This window comes from Lepisma saccharinum, chromosome 25 (genome assembly GCF_977018435.1).
Source record: "Lepisma saccharinum chromosome 25, izLepSacc3.1, whole genome shotgun sequence".
Taxonomy (NCBI): Eukaryota; Metazoa; Arthropoda; class Insecta; order Zygentoma; family Lepismatidae; genus Lepisma; species Lepisma saccharinum.
Genome location: NC_139253.1, coordinates 34,244,487 through 34,267,121, shown reverse-complemented (window position 1 = coordinate 34,267,121; position 22,635 = coordinate 34,244,487). Strand labels below are relative to the sequence as shown.

The 22,635-nt window shown below is 36.8% G+C and overlaps 2 protein-coding genes across 3 annotated transcripts in view; both read left to right on the top strand.

Moving 5' to 3' along the window:
- Positions 1-11,006: 11,006 nt before the first annotated feature.
- On the top strand, positions 11,007-11,633 carry LOC145978736 (protein GVQW3-like). The gene has a single exon (XM_083111544.1). The coding sequence runs from the start codon at positions 11,007-11,009 to the stop codon at positions 11,631-11,633; it is 627 nt and encodes a 208-aa protein (XP_082967670.1).
- A 2,107-nt stretch (positions 11,634-13,740) lies between these two features.
- IFT46 (intraflagellar transport 46) overlaps positions 13,741-22,635 on the top strand; it is a 33,318-nt gene continuing 24,423 nt past the window's right edge. Inside the window, exons 1-3 of one of the 2 annotated variants that reach the window (XM_083111166.1) lie at positions 13,741-13,935; positions 20,118-20,297; positions 22,092-22,261. In XM_083111166.1, the coding sequence (XP_082967292.1) occupies positions 13,894-13,935; positions 20,118-20,297; positions 22,092-22,261 (392 nt within the window). In that variant the 5' untranslated portion in view covers positions 13,741-13,893. Of the gene's footprint in view, positions 14,050-20,117; positions 20,298-22,091; positions 22,262-22,635 lie in introns of both variants that reach the window. The other variant, XM_083111165.1, reaches the window with a different exon arrangement.

The following is a 22,635-nucleotide window of genomic DNA, read 5'->3' as shown; positions in this document are numbered from 1 at the left end:
CCGTTGGGTGTACGTACAAGACATAAGCGATATTCTCGATATTCATCGCCGTATTATATTATCGCCCCTGGGCTTCAGAATTTCTAGCTAGGTTTCTGTAATATCTCCTGAAACAATAGTTGAATCGGTCATACGGCTGGAGCATGTTATTTGGTTTGCCAAGGTTGAATTTTCTATCTTCATTTGTTAATTTAACAATTTGTTAAACACACTCACAAACACTATTTATATGTATATTTACCTAATTTAATTTACTACATTTAACCAATCAATGTGCTGCTGGCTTAAATTGTTTTCGAGAATCGAACAATTATAAAATATGGACAGTTTAACATGCAATTTTATTTAAATAGACATAAAAGTAACAGTTCGTTATATTGGAGGCACATTAAAATCGGATATTTTGTGTATCACATGGTTCATACTTACCAATTGTGTACTGCGGAACATGGTTGAAGGTGCCATTATGCTTTTTACACCAAAACAAACACAATTTCTCACATAGAGTGATTTTTTCATTCCTTTCTTCGCTTCTATAACACACAATATGGTGGGCACATTTTGACTCACGTTGTGGTTATGCAGTGTTTCCAACCTTCTTCACCGAAAAATACCTACTATCGTGTTCGTCACTTGTAAAAATTTTACATTATGCACGGATAGCTGACGGATAGCCCCACGAACCATTTCCGATAAGGTTAGGTTAGGCTAGCATAGTAAAAAAAGGGGGTTGGAAACACTGACTTGGGCTTACGTCATCAAACGTACGCAGCATGCAGTTCACGTAGCGAAAGCAAAGGCAATTCGCGATTAAAATTACCACCTGATCGCTAGTGTCGCTTCCAATACGGCCGCTCTACGTAGGATAGATCTTTTTTTACATTCAGTAGTAGTACGTAATAGCAGCCTGTTGTCATTGCTGGTATGGAAGAAACGTTTAAATTACGCGTTATATTTAAATATTGCGAATGTCATGCGAATTCCAGGAACTATAACGAGAGCGAAGCATTTAATTATGATAATAAAAATAACACGGGAAACGCACACGAAACTAATGTATACGCACTGCAGAAGCGTGCAGTAAGGAAAGGCGGGGCAAGCGCCGCTTGCGTTGTTTTTTAAAACACTTTTGATATCTTAAGTTCGTGTTTTTCAATGCCTTTATACACATTAGAATGGAATTTATTTACTATAAGATATTTACATTGCAGAATTTTCATTTCCCCTATGTTCTGTTCTTTTGGCTTGAAACATAAACCGGCTACACCCTTGACGACGCTGGGCGATGCGACACGACTGACCGCGTTAGAAGAAGAGGACTGCTTGCCTTTCTCCCCGCTTTTCGAGTGACATATGCAGTTCTTGCATGGACACTGTCCATCCCCGTTTACGAAGAAAAAAGGCCGAGGGCAAGCAACACCAAGACCGCATCTGTCTTTGGCAAGGGTGTTGGAAAGAATTCGTCCACACTGGCCACAAGTGTTGCTAACTTCCAGAATTTTTTGTGCATCAGTAGCACCACCTAACGCGGTACGATTAACATGTTTGAAACTCTATAGTAATCTAATCAACAAATTACATTATGAAGTTAGACAGTGATCACCAGTCGTATGCTATTTATAAAAAATGAAATCACAGCCGGTACTTGAACATATTCGTCATGTGGTCAGTTATTCGGAAATATGGAGGGTATGTAACACTGCAGGTAGGGTGAAAAGGAAAGTTAATTTAGAAGCGTATATGTTGCGGATGCGTGTTGTTTTTTACTGTGATATTGTGCTGTTTTTTTCTGTTCTTTGTGTCGTGTTTTTTGTACCTGGTGTAAAAGTATGATTCTACATTGATAATTTCCACCATGGTTGACATACCGGACGAGCCATCGATTTGCAGTGCTGCAGGTAAGGACTTGATTAGGGACCTTCTTTCAAAACCATTCAGTTTGAGAACATATGGTGTAAAGTTGGAGTTTGTGATTGTGAACCATGAGCGACCGTGTCCTGAACTGTGCATAACCAAACCAACTAAGAAAGATGGGAAGGTTTTCATTAGGCAGTTTAAAACATCTCAGTACAACAATATTATGTGGTTATGTGGCAGCAATGATATTAATAAATTATTTTGTTGGCTATGTGTTTTGTTCAATACAAATTTAGGACCATGGAACTATACAGGCAGGCTACAGTGACTTGAGCAATTTTTATAATGCAGTGCAAATACATGAACGTTCCCAGAATTACATCTGCGCTTGCACCCAACTGAAGACAAGTCATGATTCATAATTCTAGCCAAGTAAGAAACCGAAACCCGTCCGTTTATTTAAGACCGAAACTTTATGCTAAATGATGTTTATAATTTTCAGGGTTAAAAAAGAACGTAATTTAATTTACAGTTGCCCTCAAATATCAAGTAAATCATTATTTTCTTCATGGTTGAAATTTACAAGTTTATATCGAGAGGCTGTTTTTTTTCTTTATAAACCTTGCAGCGAACATTTGATTTTACGGTATGTATACACTTCACACACTCAAGCCCGATACTTCACCATTATGCACATTATTGTAAGTAGGGATGTGTGTAGGCCTATATTATATTTGAAATTGTTATAATTAACCGAAACGAAAAATTAAACCATCGCTTGCCTACCACGAAAGGTCACGGCACGCCCCTGACGCACTGATTTTCAAAGCGGTGCTGTTTCATCTGCACTGCACCTCGGTTGTATCTGCCTAACTGGGACTCTCAGAAATGATTTGAAAATAAAGCAATTCACCTCTGTTGCAAAGCTTGGGAGGAAATAAATGAAAACATGCTGTTGCAGGTTTTTTTTCCCCAAAGAGGTAGGCTGGTTTAATAACAACACCGGATAATGATAATAATAATAACAACAATTTCATTAAGGCTATTTTCAGTCTTCACTGAAAATTGACATACTGAATGAAACAGCAACATTAGCATGTCAATTATGTTTTTCTGACTTACCTTTATGATTATGGTCATTAATTAATTCTCAAACTATTTTCATCTTTGCACTTAATCGACTTGCACCTGTTCCAAATTACATACATAATACATTGTTTTCGAAAAAAATGTTATATTCATAAAGAACAATTTAAAACTTACTTTCATGGCAATAAAATCATCTTTCCGAAAGATTATTTCGGAAAATAGAGTGAACAGACTCGTACATTCTTCGTAATTTCCTTGCCGCATTTCAGTTATGCCAATCTTGTGAATCAGTTGTTTTCTCTGATTTATTTAAACATTTCATTTTTTTGATTCCACGGGGTGGAAAACACATGTAAGCTTTTCACTTGTCCTGAACTACAAAACGATTTAGAGCAAAAAACTGAACAGTATACGCTACTTTTTCGCATGTTCCCCATGCTTTGAATGGCTTCAACACGGCAAAGCGCAGCGAGGTGTCCTACGTGGAGTGGTTCCTGAAAATCTCACCAGATGGCATATCGGATAATCTTAATCGCGAATTGTGCGTCGGTGAGATATTTCTCTTGAAAAATACATGATTTCCGGTAAAATATATTCCACGATGAAAGAAAATACCTCGACGAACGTTGGAAAGCTTGGAGAAACTAATTTCCGTAAGTAGTTTCTGTAAAAATGAAGAAATGTGTCTCCGATATAACGAACTGTTACCGACATAAAATTATTACGTATTTATCCAAACTATTTTGGGGGCGGTCTTGAGTGATCAGCACCCCTGTTAAGGGAGGAGGGGCAAATCAAGTATAGTGTTCAGTTCAGTAAGGCTAAGGAAAAAGTTACTTTCGGTAGACACGCTTTGTATGGATTACGATATGGTTTGAGGGCGCGAATTTTATGATTTCGGGGGCGCATGATATGATTTGGGGAACGCATGACATGATTTTGGGGGCGATGCGCCATTGGCCTTGGGGGTGATGGACACCCCTGCACAGAGGCGTATATTCGGGGCTATCTAGGCTATCTGCGAAGCCCAGACTCAGTGAATAAAATACACCAAAAATATTTATCAGAAAATGTGCATAAAATTGTTCATTTCAATAAGAAGATGAACCTGATTTCTTAGAGGAGTTAGAAACATTGCCTGCTTTCTTTGAATTCGCGAGACGGCTGGCCCATCGCCGGCGGTCAACTCCACGGGGGTCACCGTGGTCAAGCTTGACAGGACCCCGATCAATGTTGCAAACCAATTTTTCCCAGCATGTAATTTTCCCAGGATCGGGGAATTGTGGAGCCAAACTGTTACAGTAGAGAGAACAGGGTTGCATGTGGCGGAGGAAAAACCCTCTGAACCTCCTCAACAGTCTGGGTCAATTTTGCAAACCAATTTTTCCCAGCATGTAATTTTACCAGGAATGGGGAATTTTGAAGCCAAATTATCGCAGCAAGGGGGAAGTGTGTCACATGCAGGGACAAGAACATCATTGAACGCCTGCAGAGGAGTTGAAAAATAGGTCGTTGACCTTCAAACAACTAGAGATACAGTGGGAAGTAGAAAATTGTTGGCTGAGCGGGAATGGTTTATGAGTGCATCTAAAAATTACCGAAATGAAGGACCAGTTCTAGTCTAGATCGCGTTGAGTGGTCTTGGTGCGTGGAATTTATTCAGAGGCAGTGTGTGAATAAAGTAGTGAGTGGATTGTATTTTTGTGAATGATATGTGATGTGTTGTGTAGTGAACTGAAATTAGGGACATAATTAACAAGCTGTCTATTCGGCTTACGAATGACGATAAGCTCCAAATCGTTGTGAATTTTTCTTGTATGTCCACTTTATGAACAGATAAGCTAATGGGGATCGGACCTACAGTTAAAGTGGTATCTAAACCACCATGTATCGAACACGGGACCCCTTAGTTTAAAGGAAACTACGTAACCACTGCGCCAACAAGGAGTACCCAAACTTAAAACCATGAAAATAGGTAGGTTGAAATTTTATTTTTATTCTCGTATATAGGCCTACATAATATTTAACAATATGGGCCTCTTATTTATGCAAATAAGAATGAAATTCTTGAAATCCTTTCCTTACTGACAGTGTACATTTCCATGTTTTATTTATGAACTAACTAACTAACTAACTAACTCCCTAGCCTTCTTAAACTCGAAGGTTCATGGCTGCAGCAACACAGGCCTTCTATCTTTCCCTATCTTGAGCAAGTTCTATATACTCTTTTCCATCCCTACCGATTTCCTTTAGGTCCATCTCAACGTTGTCCCTCCATCTTCGTCTTGGCCTTCCTACAGGTCTCTTACCATCTGGTTTCCCAACAAGAATCCTGTAAACTCCTCTTTCCTCTCCCATTCGTGCCACATGGCCTGCCCACCTAAGTCTTCTTGATTTAATTATTCTAATAATATCTGGACATGAATACAAATTATGTAGTTCTAAATTATGTAACCTTCTCCATTCACCTGTCTCCTCATCCCTTTTAAGTCCAAAGATTTTCCTAAGGATCTTATTTTCAAATACACTCAATTTATGTTCCTCTTTCAATGTAAGGGACCAAATTTCACATCCATATAATACTACAGGCAAAATTACGGTTTTGTATATTTTAACTTTTAGTTTCTTAGATATTAAACGAGAAGACAAAAGTTTATGAAGAGAAAAGTAACATGCATTTCCTGAATTAAGCCTACTTTTTATTTCCTCTTTAATATAATTTTCATTTGTTAATATTACTCCTAAGTATTTGAATTTGGAAACTGGTTCAAACGAGTTGTTATCAATAATTAGATTTTGATTATTACCTAACACTTGGTTTCGGCCTGTAAGCATATATTTAGTTTTATCTTTGTTAACTTCCAAACCTATCTCTTTAGCAGTTTTGAAAAATATTTTAGCATTATTCTTAATTGTATTCACATCATCCCCCAGTAAGTCTACATCATCTGCATATGCTAACAACTGAGTCACACCATTTAATTTTAGTCCTTCTTTAGTTTCCTTTACCTTCCTAACAGCATATTCTAAGGCAAAATTAAAGAGCAATGGAGATAATGCATCTCCTTGTTTTAACCCATCATGAATTGTAAATTTGTCAGACATATTAATACCCACACGAATTTTACTTTCTGTTTCTCTGGTGCATATTTTTATCATACTAAAAAGCTTCTTAGGTATTCCAAACTCTACTAATATATTATATAATTTATCTCTTTTGACCGAATCATATGCTTTTTTGAAATCAATGAATAGCTGATGCACATTTTGATTATATTCCCACTTTTTTTCAAGTGTCTGTCTGATGTGAAAAATTTGATCTGTAGTTGATCTATTACGTTAAAATCCACATTGATAATCACCTATAATTTCATTAGCATATGGGGTTAGTCTTGTTAAAAGAATGTTAGATAATATTTTATATGTTGTTGAGAGTAGAGAAATTCCACGGTAATTATTGCAGTTCATTTTATCACCTTTTTTAAACACAGGAACAATTATGGATTCTTTCCACTGTTGAGGGATTTATTCTTTATTCCATATTAAACAAATTAATTTATGAATTTGACATATTAATGAATTTCCACCATATTTAATTAGCTCAGCTGGTATTAAATCAATGCCAGGTGCTTTGTTATTCTTTAGCCTTTTAATAGCATCTTTAACTTCAGTCACGTTGATTGATTGAGTTGATGTTTTAAGTCCACTTTATGCACAGTAAGGCTAATCGGGACTGGACCTACAGTTTAAAGTGGGCTCCGAACCACTGTGTGCCTCCACCGGGTATCGAACCCGAACTTCAGTCACGTTAGGTTCTGGAACTAAAGGTTCTGCTGTGTGGACTTCATTTATTTCTGATTTATCTCCTACATGGACATTTAAAAGGTCATTAAAGTAGTTCTTTCATCTATTTAGAATATCGCTTGGGTCAGCTAGAAAATTACCGTCTTTATCTTTTATCAAGTTTACTTTAGGTTGCCACCCCTTTCTAAACTCATTTACACCTTTATATAAATCTCTGATATTTTTATTTTTGCTGTTTGTTTCAATTTCGTTAATTTTGCTTTTCAAGTAATCTCTTTTTTTACTTCTAAACGTGCAGTTAACTTCTCGCTTTAGTCTATTATAATTGTTTAGATTTGTATCATCAGAGTTATTTAACCACCTAAGTCTAGCCTGATTTCTTAATTCTATTAGATTATGACATTCATTATCAAACCATGGCTTACTTTTTCTCGGTTTATAGTATCCTATACTTTCTTTAGCTGCTGATTCTATTGCATTACGTATGTGCTCCCAATTCTTATTTACGTCTGCTTCATTTATATTTTCATCATCATTTAAATCCTGCAAAACATCAAATCTATTTGACAGTTTAATTTGGTAATCTTTCTTAATTCTTTCATCAGTAAACTTTCCTGTATTAAATTTTAGAACTTTTAGATTTTGTTGCTTATGATTTATCACTGAGAGTATTTCTCTTAATTTAGCAATTACTAAATAATGGTCACTGGCACAGTCAGCACCTCTATGAGTACGAACGTCAATTATACTAGTATGCCTTCTCTTATCAATGAGAATATGATCTATCTGATTATGAGTTTTACCATCTGGAGAAGACCAGGTATATTTATGGATATCTTTATGTTTAAAAGTGGTACTTTTCACAATTAAATTCTTTGAGGTTGCAAAAGTAATCTATCTTATACCATTATCATTACTTAATTCATGAAGACTTTCTTTACCAATCGTGGGTTTAAATGTCTCTTCTTTGCCAATCTGTGCATTACAGTCACCTAACAAAATGTTCATATCATACTGAGAAAATTTATCAAAGACCTGTTCTAACTATGTATAAAAATCATCTTTAGTATTATCATCTTTATCTTCCGTTGGTGCATGTATGTTTATTAAAATAATTTTACACCACCTACCCTGTACAACTGCATATAATATCCTATCATTAATAAATTCTACCATTTTAAGAGCCGAGATAATTCTATTATTTATGAAAAAGCCTGTTCCAAAATTATGGTTTTCAGTACCACCATAGAAAAAAGTATAATTTTTAATTTTACAATTCCCTTCTCCTGGCCACCTAACTTCCTGGACAGCTACTACATCTAATTTATACTTAACTATCTCATTAACTGTACACTGAAATGCCCCAGGCCGGTAAAGGCTCAGAACATTCCAGGTGCCTAATTTAATATCCTTATTCCTAATGTAGATCTTATCCTTAGTCCAGGGACCTCCCAAAGTAGTCCCCACCCGGAGATCCGAACGGGGGACTATTTTACCTCCGGAATATTTTAACTTGGGAACATCCATGGCCATATATTGCTGTTTCTTGACATTTTTTTAGAGTGCAGAGTTGTCAGCTCTACGCCTAACCTCCAATATGAATGGAGGAACTACTACACAAGACAAACACAAATACATTAGACAGCACAACTACTACACAAGACGAACACAAACACATCACAACTATAACACAATATAAACACAAACACACCACAACTACTACACAATATAAACATAAAAAAACTACACACCACAACTACTACACAAGACAAATACAAACAAATTAGACAGCACAACTACTACGCAAGACAAAACAAACATATTAGACAGCACAACTACTACACAAACACACTAGACAGCACAACTACAACACAAGACACATACATACAGATCACCGATACTACACAAGACAAACAGAAATACATTGTATGCACAGTGCGCAATAAAAATCATGTCATGATGATGCATGAGAAAAAGTAATGAAAGTAGTCGTGGACAATTGCCATGCAATACTTGTGCATTCAATGAATTAATGTTTATATATATTAATGATGATGATGATGATGAGTTGTCTGCCTGAAGGCAGGTGTTTTGACCGGAAGGTCGCTGGGCAAGGTGAAGAGCTATTGAAACGAATTTCCTTTCTTCACAATTCCATACCACTTGTTATCGTCCGTTTCATTTTTGTAACAGTCACTTATTGCATTTATGGCATGTGGATTTAGTATGTTTTCTTAAATGCTGCTGCGGTCGAAGAGGCAATAAATCATGCTTTAAACAATGCATGTAACCCTTAGGGGATTTTATTTTTAATAATAAACTCTCTAAAATAAACTCTACCATATTCATGAATATTTAACGTTTTTCTAACTCTGTAGTTTAATCTTGGTGATAAGGATAGATAAGAAGAAACAATGAAATGTTCAACCCTTTTGGCAGGATTTGAACCCTGGAGTGCACTACTTCAAACTATGCTACAATCACCACTTCACATGTATGTGACTCAACAATGCCACTTGGGAAATGGTTTGTTTGTAAGTCCATTTTATGCACAGAAAGTCTAATTGGGACTGAAGCTACAGTTTAAAGTGGGATCGGAATCATGATGTGTCTCCAGCAGGTATTGAACCCAGGATCCCTTGATTACAACCCATTTATTTTTATCCCGTTTGCCACTTCCTTCGCCACCTTGTGTGCAAGAAGAATCACGTCGCCAGCTTTTCAACTCTTTGTTCTTGATAAACTCGTCTGGCTCCCAGGAGCTCGCTGTAGAGGCACAGTGCTGCTGCCTAGCGAGTTCCTCGATCCAGCAGTTTGCTTGTTTCGCGAGTCAAGAGACTTTTACTATGCAATGTTGTGTTATATAACAGGCCACTATCCTGACGTGTGACCTGCCCGAGGCATGGTGAGGTACCGATAAGCTCCCCAAACACCTGGGATACGACCAGCAAGGATAGCAAAGTTTCTCGACAAATCGAAGTTGGCCTTGTCAAATCTATTTTTTTGATTTTCAACTTTAGAATTGTTTAGTTTTGTCATAATGACTGCACGTTGCACGTTAACGTTTTTTTTTTATATACATATTTCTTGAAATATATTGTCTTGGAATCACATTGTGATTAGCATGACTTGATCAACCACAATGAAACTTAAATATCTAGAGGCACCGTGATTCATCTGAGTCAATGTGAATTGGATATAAGTATGATGTGTGTATGTTTATTGTCTAATGTTGGATATTTTTTATATTCTTGCAATTGTTAAATTGTTACGAGTGAATGCAAGATTCCCCTCCCAATATTACCACTAGTATTTTCTTGCGTTCATCAAAGCATATTGAAGTTGTGAGGAATTTGAAACTTGAAGCATCCAGAAATAAGCAGTATTGTTGTGAATTGATATATATATATATATCCTTTGCCAAGTATTCTCAATGATTATTCATTATGTGCCGTTATGTTAAATAGTTTGGTTTGAGTTGGTGTTTTAAGTCCACTTTATGCACAGTAAGGCTAATCTGGACTGGACCTACAGTTTAAAGTGGGATCCGAACCACTTGTGCCTCCACCGGGTATCGAACCCGAGACCCCTTGATTACAAGGCAATGACGCTACCACTGCGCCATGGGGGAGGCCCTATGTTAAATAGTGATTACTATCAAGACTCTTGTTATAATATTTACTAACGTTAATGAATAAAATAATGGTAAAGAAAGTAATTTGAAGAAAATTCCGTCAACAATTAATGCCACCCTTAATTTGAAATACCATAACGCCTATGATAATTTTGGTTTTGTGAAAATGGTATCTTTTGCAGGGTATTATTTTCATAACTCGTCGGGAGAAGCATTTGACGAGGCCAAAAAAAACACACCCGACTAGTTACCGCGACACACTACGAGCAGCCGGATCAGAAGTACTAAAAATTATAACCTCTGGATATCTAGTAGTTGTGTAGAGAGATTAGTGGAGGGTTGGCACACTTCCTTCTTTTTGCAGCTTCCTGAATATTCTTGCTGGGAATAGTTGATACCTAGGATATAATTTACGTGTGGAGATTTTGGTGTTTCTTTATTTCCAGTTGGAATTACAAGGTAGAATCAAAAAGTAAGGTAACAAGTGCCCTGAAAATGTACAACGATATGCTAGTAACTGTTTTTTTTTTTGTGTGTGTGTTGTAGGTATTGATGGATAGTATCCCTGGTGACCGCTAGAGAGCAGCACGGTGACACAGTTGCAGAGAATCGCAGTTCGAAGATGGCAGGGTTACTGGAAACATGGTCAAATGTGGAAGTGCGAAGTGTGATCAGGTTTTTGCATGCGAAGGGGAAGAAACCAGCCGAGATCCATCGGGAACTTGTAGAGGTGTATGGAAACAACGTGTTATCCAGGAAACAAGTGTGGTGTTGGTGTAAGGAGTTTGAAAATGGTAGGACTGACATTAATGATGATCAGCGAAGTGGCAGACCGTCAACTTCAGCTACCGAGCAGAACATTTGTCAGGTGGAGGGAATGATTAGGGAGGATAGGCGAATCACATTGTCACACATTGCAGATGCACTGAACATTTCGTATGGTTCTGTGCACAGTATTGTGCACAACACGCTTGGCTACCGCAAAGTGTGTGCACATTGGGTACCAAGAAATCTCAGTGATTATGACAAAGGCAGACGAATGGGCATGAGTCTGAACCACCTGATCCGTTATCAACAAGAAGGGTCGTCATTTCTGTATTGCATCATTACGGGTGATGAGACACCTGTGCCATTGTGGACACCGGAATCCAAACGTTCCTCCATGATGTGGAAACATCCATCATCGCCCCCATCCAAAAAGTTTAAAACAGTAACATGTGCAAGGAAAACAATGGCCACGATCTTTTAGGACCACCCTGGTGTGATTCACCTGGAATTCCTTCCACGTGGTACCACTGTCAATGCTGTGACCTACTGCCAGACATTGGACAGATTGAGAGAGGCCATACGTCGGAAACGACCTGGAGCACTCAGGGAGGGTGTATTGTTGTTACACGACAACGCTCGACCTCACACAGCGCAGCTCACCCGTGACCATGTCACACGTTTCCACTGGGAGGTTTTGGAACACCCCGCATACAGCCCTGATCTTGCACCCAGCGATTTCCATCTGTTCGGACCAATGAAGAAGCATCTTCGAGGACGACGCTTCAACACAGTGCAAGAGGCACAGGATGCAGTGAAAACCTGGTTGGACAGCCTTGACACTGATTTCTTCACTCGTGGCATTGATGAATTGGTCACCCGCTGGAACATGTGCTTAGACAAATATGGTGACTATGATGACTTAGTGTGGAGTGTCATGTATACCCTGTCACAGTTTAGGCAACCACGACATAAAGGTTTCTGTGGAAAAAAAACTTGTTACCTTACTTTTTGATTCTACCTTGTATAAGATGTGCTCTTCCACTAAGAAGCAACTACTTAAGTGACAAAGACCATCACAGTGACAATGAGGTATATATTTTTAATCAGAGTCACATCACTTCAACCCGCCACCCCAAATGAGTTAAAAAAACAAACGAACACTATGATATGATGCGATAGCCCAGGTTCTTAACCCAGTATACGCCACTGCCCCTGCACCAAACCTATCAGAAAACGTTTTTCCTATCAGTGTAAAACCCAACACTCCTAACGAAATAAAACTTATCATATCTAAGACACAACCATAGTCAAAAAATGCACGTTGAAACTATGCATTTTCTCGCTTTGTGGTTGCACGGTGAAATGGCGGCAAGTGGCACAAAAATAACGTACAACTTTCAGTCTCTGGCTTCTATAAACCGGTTGCATGCACACTCAAACAAAGCTAGAAAAAACATGTACAAATTTCTTTAGTCGGTAGTTTTCGACGTTTTAGGTGGCTCAGTCGGTAACGCGTCTGACTACCATGCTAAAGGTCCCGGGTTCGATCCCCGGCCGGTTCAAATCCGGGAACTTTTCTAACGGTGGAAGCGGCCCCGGCGCCTACCCAGCGTCGAATAACATGGGTACCTGGGGGAAACCCTGGGGGGTAAAGGCGGTCAGGGGCGTGATGCTGATCACATCACCCCCACTCACGACCGGATCAAGAAAGTGTGGGGCGTTACCCCCACACCCCCTATACGCCTTCATGGCGTGGTGCTATGCACAGGGTAACACTTTACTTTACTTTTATATAACATACGGCCATTTTGGCACCAAATTTATGCCTGCATGAATAAAACTTCGAACTAAATTTGACTACCCTAATTTTTCTCCCAGCCACTTTTTTTCTGGTGTCTTTGCTGCCGCTACAAAATTACTGCAAAATGAAAGTACATGAATAATTTTCCCACTTAATGTATGTAGCGAGGGGCATGGGTACTCGAACCAACCACGGTGTTGTAGCTGTTACCGTACCGGACAGAGAACTGGTTTCGAATCGACGGTTATGTACGAAACTGTTCTGTTGTTAATTTCAATTAGTTCACTATGATTAAATATTGTCCCGATTAATCCAAAAGATAATTATATTCTCGAGAAAAATAACGAAAATTGATTTGGTTGTGGAATCGCTTACAGTGTTTTTGTGCTGTTGTACAAAGTCGGGAAATTTTCGGGGCCGGAAATGTTCGATATTTCCCGAGGCTCTTGAAATCTCGAATTCTACACGTTATTTTCATCTTAAGTGATTGTTTTTGCATTTCTGGTACAAAAACTAACATTTTCCGATAAGTTCCAGACATTTACAATGCAGAAAACGTCGAGAATTAACTACTTTTTTAAATGGCCATTCGGTATTTCCGGACTGCTCGGGATCCCGAAAAGTCGGGATGAATTTTTTTTCCCGATTTCGGTCCCGACTTTTCGATATCCCGCACACCCCTACTCAACGTGATATTTTGCCAGTTCTGGTATAAGGTATATTCGTGTAGCTCAAAAAGATTTTCTCTTCAACTGGCAATAGTGTCATAAAACAAAATAGAAACGAAAAGTGGTTACCATAGAAATCAGATATGTTATTGTTGATATTTTTCATCAATACTTAATTACAGTTTGAACATAGGTGCAACAATTTATGTTTTATTTTCGTGAAGAATTGTTGGCGTTTGATTTAGAAGATCATTATTGTGTGTATAGTAAATATGACTTCACCACCACAAAGCGCAAGTTCTTCACCAATTAAGGTGCGTTATGAATAATTCATGAAAGAAATTTCCATATATGTAAATTCATTTCTAGTTATTGATTTTAGAACGCGGATTAGTGGAGCAGACATTATAACTCAGTTCGATCTGCAGGTTTGTTAAATAATATGATAACTGTAATGAGTAATTTTATCATATAATTTACGAAAAACTGATTAACGTAGATTGATTATTTTGTCTCAATTGGATAAGATTTTTCGTTGTTGGTACCAGTAACACGATAATTACTACAATAAAATATCATCACTGTTTTAATTTTGTTTGTTTATTGTGTACGAATAGATGAAGGAGAAAAATTGAAAAGACTTGATTAGTTTACATAAATTGTTTCTAATTATATTTATGCACTGGAGGAACGAATATGAAGACTAACTTCTGAATGCTGTGTACAGGGTTCCCACACACCTGGAAATCTCAGGGAAGTTGAAAGTATAAAAATCTCAGGGGAAATCTTCTAACTTATCAATGAAGTCCATAGCACTGCAACATGTAAAACTACTCAAGACGTGTAGTGTCAAGTCGAAAATAATTTCTAAAGCCAGTTTACACCACCATTTCTATCACTAATATTAATATGAAGGAATAGAATATGCTCTGCCTGTTGATAATGACAATTACAACTGCAGTAAGTTGCTATGTACAAGCAACTTTGAAGACATAGGCATGTGATACATGTTATTTTGCATTGCAGATTAATTGATATTGTGTTCATTTGAAAACTTCTATTCATGCCAAAAGTAAAAAAAAACGAAAAAAAAAACATTTGTTGTGTATATTATTGTTGGAAATTTTATTGGTATCAATTACATCTCCGAACAACACCTCTCACTCGTTTTTTTCGTCATTTTTTACTTTCGTACTTACCGATTGTGCATTGCGGAACATTGTGTAGTGTGTCATTTTGCTTTTCTTATTGTTTGTCCTTTTTTCGCTTCTGTAACACACAATATGGCAGGCACAGCTTCGTGGATCAGTGGGTGTACAGTGTTTCCAACCTTCTTTACCAAAAAATGCCCCCCCCCCCACACCATTGACGGATATCCCCAAAAACCATTGATGGATAGCCCCACAAACCATTTCTGGCAAGGTTCGGTTTGGTTAGGCAAACATAGTTAAAATTTTGGGTCGTAGTAATATCAGGAATGTATATTTCGTTTTTTTATCTTCTTGCAAAACAACGGTGGGTACTAGTTAGATATAGTGAAAACACATTTAACTCATTTATTTCTAATTTAAATACATTTGTTCTTACCTTATATGCATAGCGGAACATTTTTCAACTTGGTATTATGTTTTTTTCACTGAAAAAAGCGTAAGTTTTCACATTACAAGTATTTATTGGTCATTGCTAATTCGCTTTCGTTAACCACAATATGGCGGGCAAATCTTGACTCACGTTGTCTATCGTCAGCTGATATGCAGTGTTTCCAAACTTATGAACCGAAAAATGCCGCACGAACTATTCACAAAATGTTTTTTAGCTAAGATTGATCCACAAACCATTCACGTAAGGTTAGGTTAGATTCAGTTAGTCATCTGGTAAAACTACCGCGTGGTTGCTACACTGACAGGGGATTACATATTCAAATGCACGGAACATTTGATTCACGTAGTCGACGGTAATGGTGGCACGAGCTATTGTGCAACGGAGATACATTAATGTCAAAAATGACATTATTTACCGGCCGAATAAGTTGCATGAATGAAAAACACAATATTCCCAGCTTCCAAAAGTCCACAGGAACTCAATTCCGTAAGTACTTTCCTGTCATTCCTCCTGTAAATTTGAAGAAATGTGTTTTCACTATATCTAACTGTTACCAACAGTGTGGTTGGAAACACTGACAGGAGGTTACATCATCAAACGTGCGCAATATCCGGCTCTTGTAGAGGAAGGAAAGAACAGCAACGGCAATTGTGCATTGGAGAGATATTTTTCGTGAAAAAGAAGAATTCCCGCTCAAGCACATTCAACGACGAAAGAAAATACCTCCACGAACTATCTAAATGCTAGAAAAACTCATTTCAGTAAGTACTTTCTTGTGTGAAAATGAAGAAATCCGTTGTTCAGAGATGGAATTGTTACCATTTTATTTTATGCACTGTATTTTATGTAGTTTGGAAAGTGTTTAACTTCCACAAAAACCTTTAACTTTAGTCCATGCACCAAGATGTCATTTTTTCTTGTATTAGATTGGTTATTGGCAGTGGCGCAGGAACGGGGGTACTGTACCCCCCTAAATCCGAAAATCCCATTGTACCCCCTGTACCCCCCTTAGATAATCTGACAGACGCAAGGTGCTACTGTTAAAGGAACATATTTTCAATTCGCTCAATAAAAAAGGTTTAGGTATATTGTTTATAACTTACAAGCATTATCTAATTTATCTTACTTAGCTACCACAGAAATTCAAACCATTGTAAACTTATTCTACTACACTGTGCTTGCTACTATGTAGTTAGTTCATTGACCTGTGTTCTTGGAAACCTCTTTAAGGAGATGAAAATTGTGTAAATTTCTGTGAAACAGTTTACTCTCAGAAAATCACGCTTCAGATGAATGCTCCTTTGCGTAAGGTGGGGGGTTACACTTTTCTAAAGAAATGGTCGCGTCGATTCAAAGATAATATATAAATCTTCATCAGAAGAGTATATGACTGACCTTTTCTTTCGAATTTTTCAAATGGAATTTTCCGAAACGAAATACTTACACAAATGAGACGAGACATTGGGGTGTACAATGTATTCCTGTACTTCATAACTTTGTAAGTGGGAAAACTATACTTAAACCTATATATTAAGAGATTTTTGAATATAGAGATGATACTGAGACAACAAAAGTTTGTGTTTCCTCTCAAATTTCGAAACGAGACTGAAATAAATATCTGCAAAATCAAAGCGAGGCCATACTTGATGTCCGAGATGATCTCGTTCAAAACTCTGTTATCATATTTGAAGAAATTGGTAAAAATAAATTTAAATTTCTGTGTGTCTTATCAGACATGCCAAGCGTTTAAATTTATTGACTTATTTTTTTTCAAAATGTCCTGTATTTTGTTTACTGTAATTGCAAAGTTAATGCATTAGTAATAATTGCGAGCATGTGCTGCCCGGTTTAATGTATTTATAATATAATTCCAAATTTCGACGGTTCACAGCATCAAAACAAGATATAAAGCAGAACAACGTTATTAAGAAAAGTTTTGCTTTAATGACATATACGTTGTGAAACTTTGAGTGGTGACACAATGTACGTGTTGCTTATAGTAAACATTTCGTGGGTCAGGACAAGATATCTCACCTTGTAATTGAAGGATCCAAAATGCACTGAGCTTTGGATTCCACTTTAAACTGCAGATTCAGTCCCGATTAGCCCATGAAGTGGATATAAAGTACATAGAATAAGTTTTAACAACTTCTGAGTGGACACCGAAACACAAACAAGAACGAGAAGTACCTCAGCACACCGAAGGGCTTCCCCGATGGTGCAGTGGTAGCGTCGTCGCCTTGTAATCAAGGGGTTCTGGGTTCGATACCCGGTGGAGGCACAGGGCACAGTGGTTCGGATCCCGATTAGCCTAACTGTGCATAAAATGGACTTAATACACCAACTTAAACTCAAACTCACCACACAGGAGACGAGATGAGGCTGTGACAATTCTCCTCTCGTCTCATCTCGATGTCATTCCTAGGTCAAATGAAAGGTTCCCTTTTCCTAGACATTAGAACAGGGTGCAATTTGTGATTTTATAAGAGGACGACAACTTACTTTTACCTAAGTATTAGATATAGTACTTAGAATTGGACATTAATCGCTTAAAACCTAATTTTGATATCGAATGCAACACAAATACAACGCCATTTGAAGTTAAACCCTAAAGTCAAACTGGAAGAAAATTACATTAGTCAAATGAATGCACAGTATAAATGAGACTCGCTGCAGGTCCTATGGTTTGCCAGTTGGCTTGTCAAGGCCACTGTGTTATCTTCATTCAATTTCTTGCAAATTTTTCTGCATGAAGCAAATGCACTGGGGGTATAAGGAAAGTAAAAGTATGTTTAAAACTTCTAAATTATTTTTCTAATCAGTTAAGGTTAGGTTTAGGACATTTCACATTGGGTTGGTAGATATTGGTAGATTTTTGATTGAATTCACAAGGTCTTTGAGCAAGATGGGAATGTTTGATTGAGTGATTTGGTTTATTATACTTCAAATTTCAGCCACTTCTGGCTAATAGTGAAGATGAGGATGAGTGATGGTATTGATGAAGGGACACTCACAAATAACACCCATGCCCAGGCCGGGATTCGAACCGGGGACCTCTGGCGTCGTAGAACGATATGTTAATCACTCCACCATGGGGGCTGGCGAGGTGAGAATGTGTTTTGGATTTTCTTTGTAGATGCAAAAATTTTTAACTGTGATGCGCACATGCTTTTGCTTACATTAAAGTTCACCTTTTCACGAAAACGAGGAATTGACAAGTCACCTTAAAACATGCATGTATATGCATTTAATACTACTAAATACGAAAAGAAACCTTGGCCGGCTCTTCAAATTATCCACCGAAGATTGAAAAGAGAAATAAAACAACTTTCGAGCGTTTGGCTTTTCCTTGCTTGCTCTGAGATCTGAAGGATTTCGGTTTTGTATATATAATGATAGTATTTTCAGTGCTTGAAGAACGTCGTTAGGCACACATAATTATGTTACAAATAAATAATTTGTCAAATGTTTTACAAACATTCCAAACTTAGACCTCTTACGAGTTGATTGGGAACCATCTCAACTCAATATTTTTTTAAAAAAATACAACACCCTATAGATGTCTGAGGAAATACCGAATACATGGCTTCTAAAAGGCATTGGATGTGGTACACATCTGCCATAAATTATTTAAATATATCTTTATGCTTAGCTATGGGACTTTAAAATTAAAATGAACTGAACTGATGTGGACTCTATAAGTAATATTAAATAATATGGTTTCTATATCCAGTTGGTGAGAGACGATTATTCCTGGTTGGGATGGCTGTAGATAGAGGAGAGGGGGGAATCCTCCTCAGCCCCTTTAATCTCACACTGCATTAAAAATCAATAGCTGTATCTTTGTTCGCAATTTTCACATTTCGAACTCCTGATATTCCATTTCGTTAAATTCAAAACGAGCCCATGAACAAGGACCAGAGCTTTATATTTTTCAGGATTGTTATCCGGTTAAAATCTGTTTTTAAAATGACAATAAATACAAAGGAAAACAAAGAAATAAAAATTATTTATGCCAATTTTTAATTTAAAAAAAAGCAGGAAATTCGTGTGCTTTTCTAAAATGGAATATTTCCGATGCCTTCACATTATACCTATAGGTACTACCTTTGAAGTAGTACTATATGCGTAGTATATATATATGCACGCGTGTGTGTACGTGTGTGTGTATATATATATATATGAGAGGCTGAATTTTGTACCCTCCCCCAAATGAAGAACGTTCCTGCGCCACTGGTTATTGGTATCAGAGAGTGAACTTATGACATTTTTGCTGATACCTCTAAACTACCAACATAAAATTTACTGATGCCAGTAACTGAAATTCTACTGATACAATATAAAATTGCAAATGTTCCTTTGAAGAGCATTAATATTTTTTTCACCTCCTTAATTAGTATATGTAACTTAGCGATTGCAGTGGGTTTTGGCTTTGTGAATGTCACACTCACATACTTGTTCTCTTCCTGTGCATCCTTATTGTTTCTCTCTTTTTCATTTTCTTCTCTGTTCTTCTTATGATGTGAATTATATCCCCTACTTTGTATCCATTTTCCTGTGCTGCCTCTATTATCCACTTCATTTCTGGTTTCAAGAGTTTTTCCTTTTACTTCAATGGTTATATCCAAGTAGTTAATCTTTCCATTGTCCACTTCCTCTTTTGTATACTTTATCCTTTCATGACCTTTGTTCAATAATCTGAACATTTCTTCTGTTGTTTCTTTGCTTTTGGCTATAAAGATCACATCGTCCACATATCTCTTGAACAGTATCACCTCAGTTTTCCAGGTTTCCATTGCTCCCTTCTCTATTCAATATATACATATATTGGCTAACATAGATGTTATATGATGATTAAATTTTACTACTACTACTACTATTTTATTTTTAAAAGGACTCATCTCCTCCTATTATATTCGATGAAAGTATTGATGTACCAGATGCTGAAGAAGTGAAAAGTCCACCAGCAAGTAGCAGCAAGGCAAAAGATCTGTACAAATTTCCAGAAAATCCAACAGCTGCAATGAGTGATGGGAAAAGTGATGATGATTATGATGAGCCAGTTCCCAGTAAGGTGAGCTAATGTCAAGCTAATATTTTACTTAAATGTGATTACATTTGCAATTTAGAGCATGTGACATGGTTAGAAAAAGTTTACAAGAATGTATTGTGCTTTTTTTTTTAACTATTTGTTGTTATTGACAACTTGTGGAAATATGAAGCTGTTATAACATTTATTGTTAACTAAGACTCATAAAAGAAAGCAAAAAGGAACAGTGTGTATTGATGTCTGCATATATGTATGTCTATAAAAGATGAAATATTACAATTGTGTGATTATGGCAGTCATTAACCACCAAAACTACCTTACAAAAGATAAATTTCACAAAAAGTAATCTGTTTCATAATATCCGAACCATAACAATAATTTATACGTTGGAAACCCAATGTAAGTTGACATGTGAAGTATTATGTGTACCAGTAACTATTATTGTGCAGTGGCATTAGCAATAGTATAAACTATAAAATATATATATTTTTTGTTGGGTGTTTGTGTTAGGTAATTATTTTCTGAACACTAATTAAAAGCATGATGTGGTAGTATTACACATGAAGTCATTTTTTTTTTATTTGTAGTTCGGTGTTTTCTTAAATTGTAAATCTAAATAAGCAAAAATAATAAAAATGCTTACTGGGAAATTATAATTGGTATTTTTATCAACATGATTATGATTACTATTTTTTAAAAACTTTGCAGTGAAATTCATTCATTAATTAGCAGCACCAGGGGGAGTGTGTGCATGAGGGAATTGTTATGTTCTATGTAGATCAGTATCTAAATTTTAATCTATACAGAAATAATATAACAATAAAATATATATGATAGCAAATTTATATTGCAAGAATGTAATTTCCTCATCCATTTTCGGTGGCAATGGTGCAATGTCCAAAGTGCAGATCCAATCAGTGATGTTTCCAAATGGTCAATTTATGGTTATTTCTTTTTTATTTAAGCCTTTCACCCCCAGATGGAAAATTCTGGATAAACCCTGGATCCAGTCCCGGTTATCTTGTGTAATATAAGCATATTTTTCTGACTACCATTCAAAATCAAGTTTCTGCGGTACAAATTAGTTATGAAATGAAATGACTTATATTTGTTTCTTGCTGATTCTGTTACTACATCTTTCCATTGTCTGTATTTTGCTATTACAGTATTAACTTATATTAACAAACATCAACATTGTATTTTTAATGTGAATAGAGCCAAAAACAATTCAATAGTATAGAAAATGCAAAATCGATATGCAAACAAGAAATAATAATAATAAGCTGAGTTACTATGTGTATGGGTAAGTAAATATACAAATGGTGTTTTTTTTCCTGTTTTTTTTATGACATACCCATCACACCCCTAAATTCAATATTTGGGCCATGCCTATGAATTCATTGCACAATATACAGGGTGTATCAGAAGTCCCTTACCACACCTTGTAAAATCCACAGTGATGTATTTTCATGGAATTTGATATGGGCGATACAAAATAGGCCTAGGGGGACAGCTTTTGGAGTATGTCACGTGGACGGCCGCCATCTTGGTTCCGCCATCTTGAATTCAACTTTTTTATTTTATTTAAAATGATAGGTGGGTCATGTGATACATGACCATAGGCTAGAATTTTGTCAGGATGTCAAATCTGAAATCAGATTTCATGTAACTTCATTTGGTGAAAAGTTATTATCTGATACACCCTGTACATTGTTCACTCTATAGATCATAAGTGTGATTGATTTTTGTTCTTATGCCCCAGTATTGTAATTACATGTGATTTTTATATGTATATGTGTTCTTTTTTATTATTATAAGTTACCTGGAACTTCCAGCAATGGAATGACTACGCAGAGACATAAATCCCACCTTGGTTCTCTCAAAGGTACAGATCAAGATGGATCAGATCAGACAGAAAACAGTGATGATGACGACGATGATGATGAAGATGATGATGACGATGATGTACAGGCTGCCACAGTTGAGGGGTTAGTTGATAATATGGATCTACATTATTACTCGAACTTTTCTTGTGTGTGTGTGTGGTTGAGACATGTGATCTCATCACCGAAGGTTCCAGATTTGTGTCCTGGCTAGATGATTCTTTATGAGTGTCTTGATTTATTTTATATAATCGTATCCTGTCGCAATTAACTAAAAGTGGTTGAAAAGCAACTCAAAATAAGAATAACTTAAAAACAGTCAAATGGAGTACCTGTAATTGGTATTGGTGTGTACTTAAGTTAGCAACTTTCCATGTAATGGGTACCGGGTGGGGGAGGGTTAAAGGTGACCGGAGCATGGTGCTGTTCACATCACCTCCAAAATGGCCGAGATCGAGAATATGTGGGGCCCTAACCTC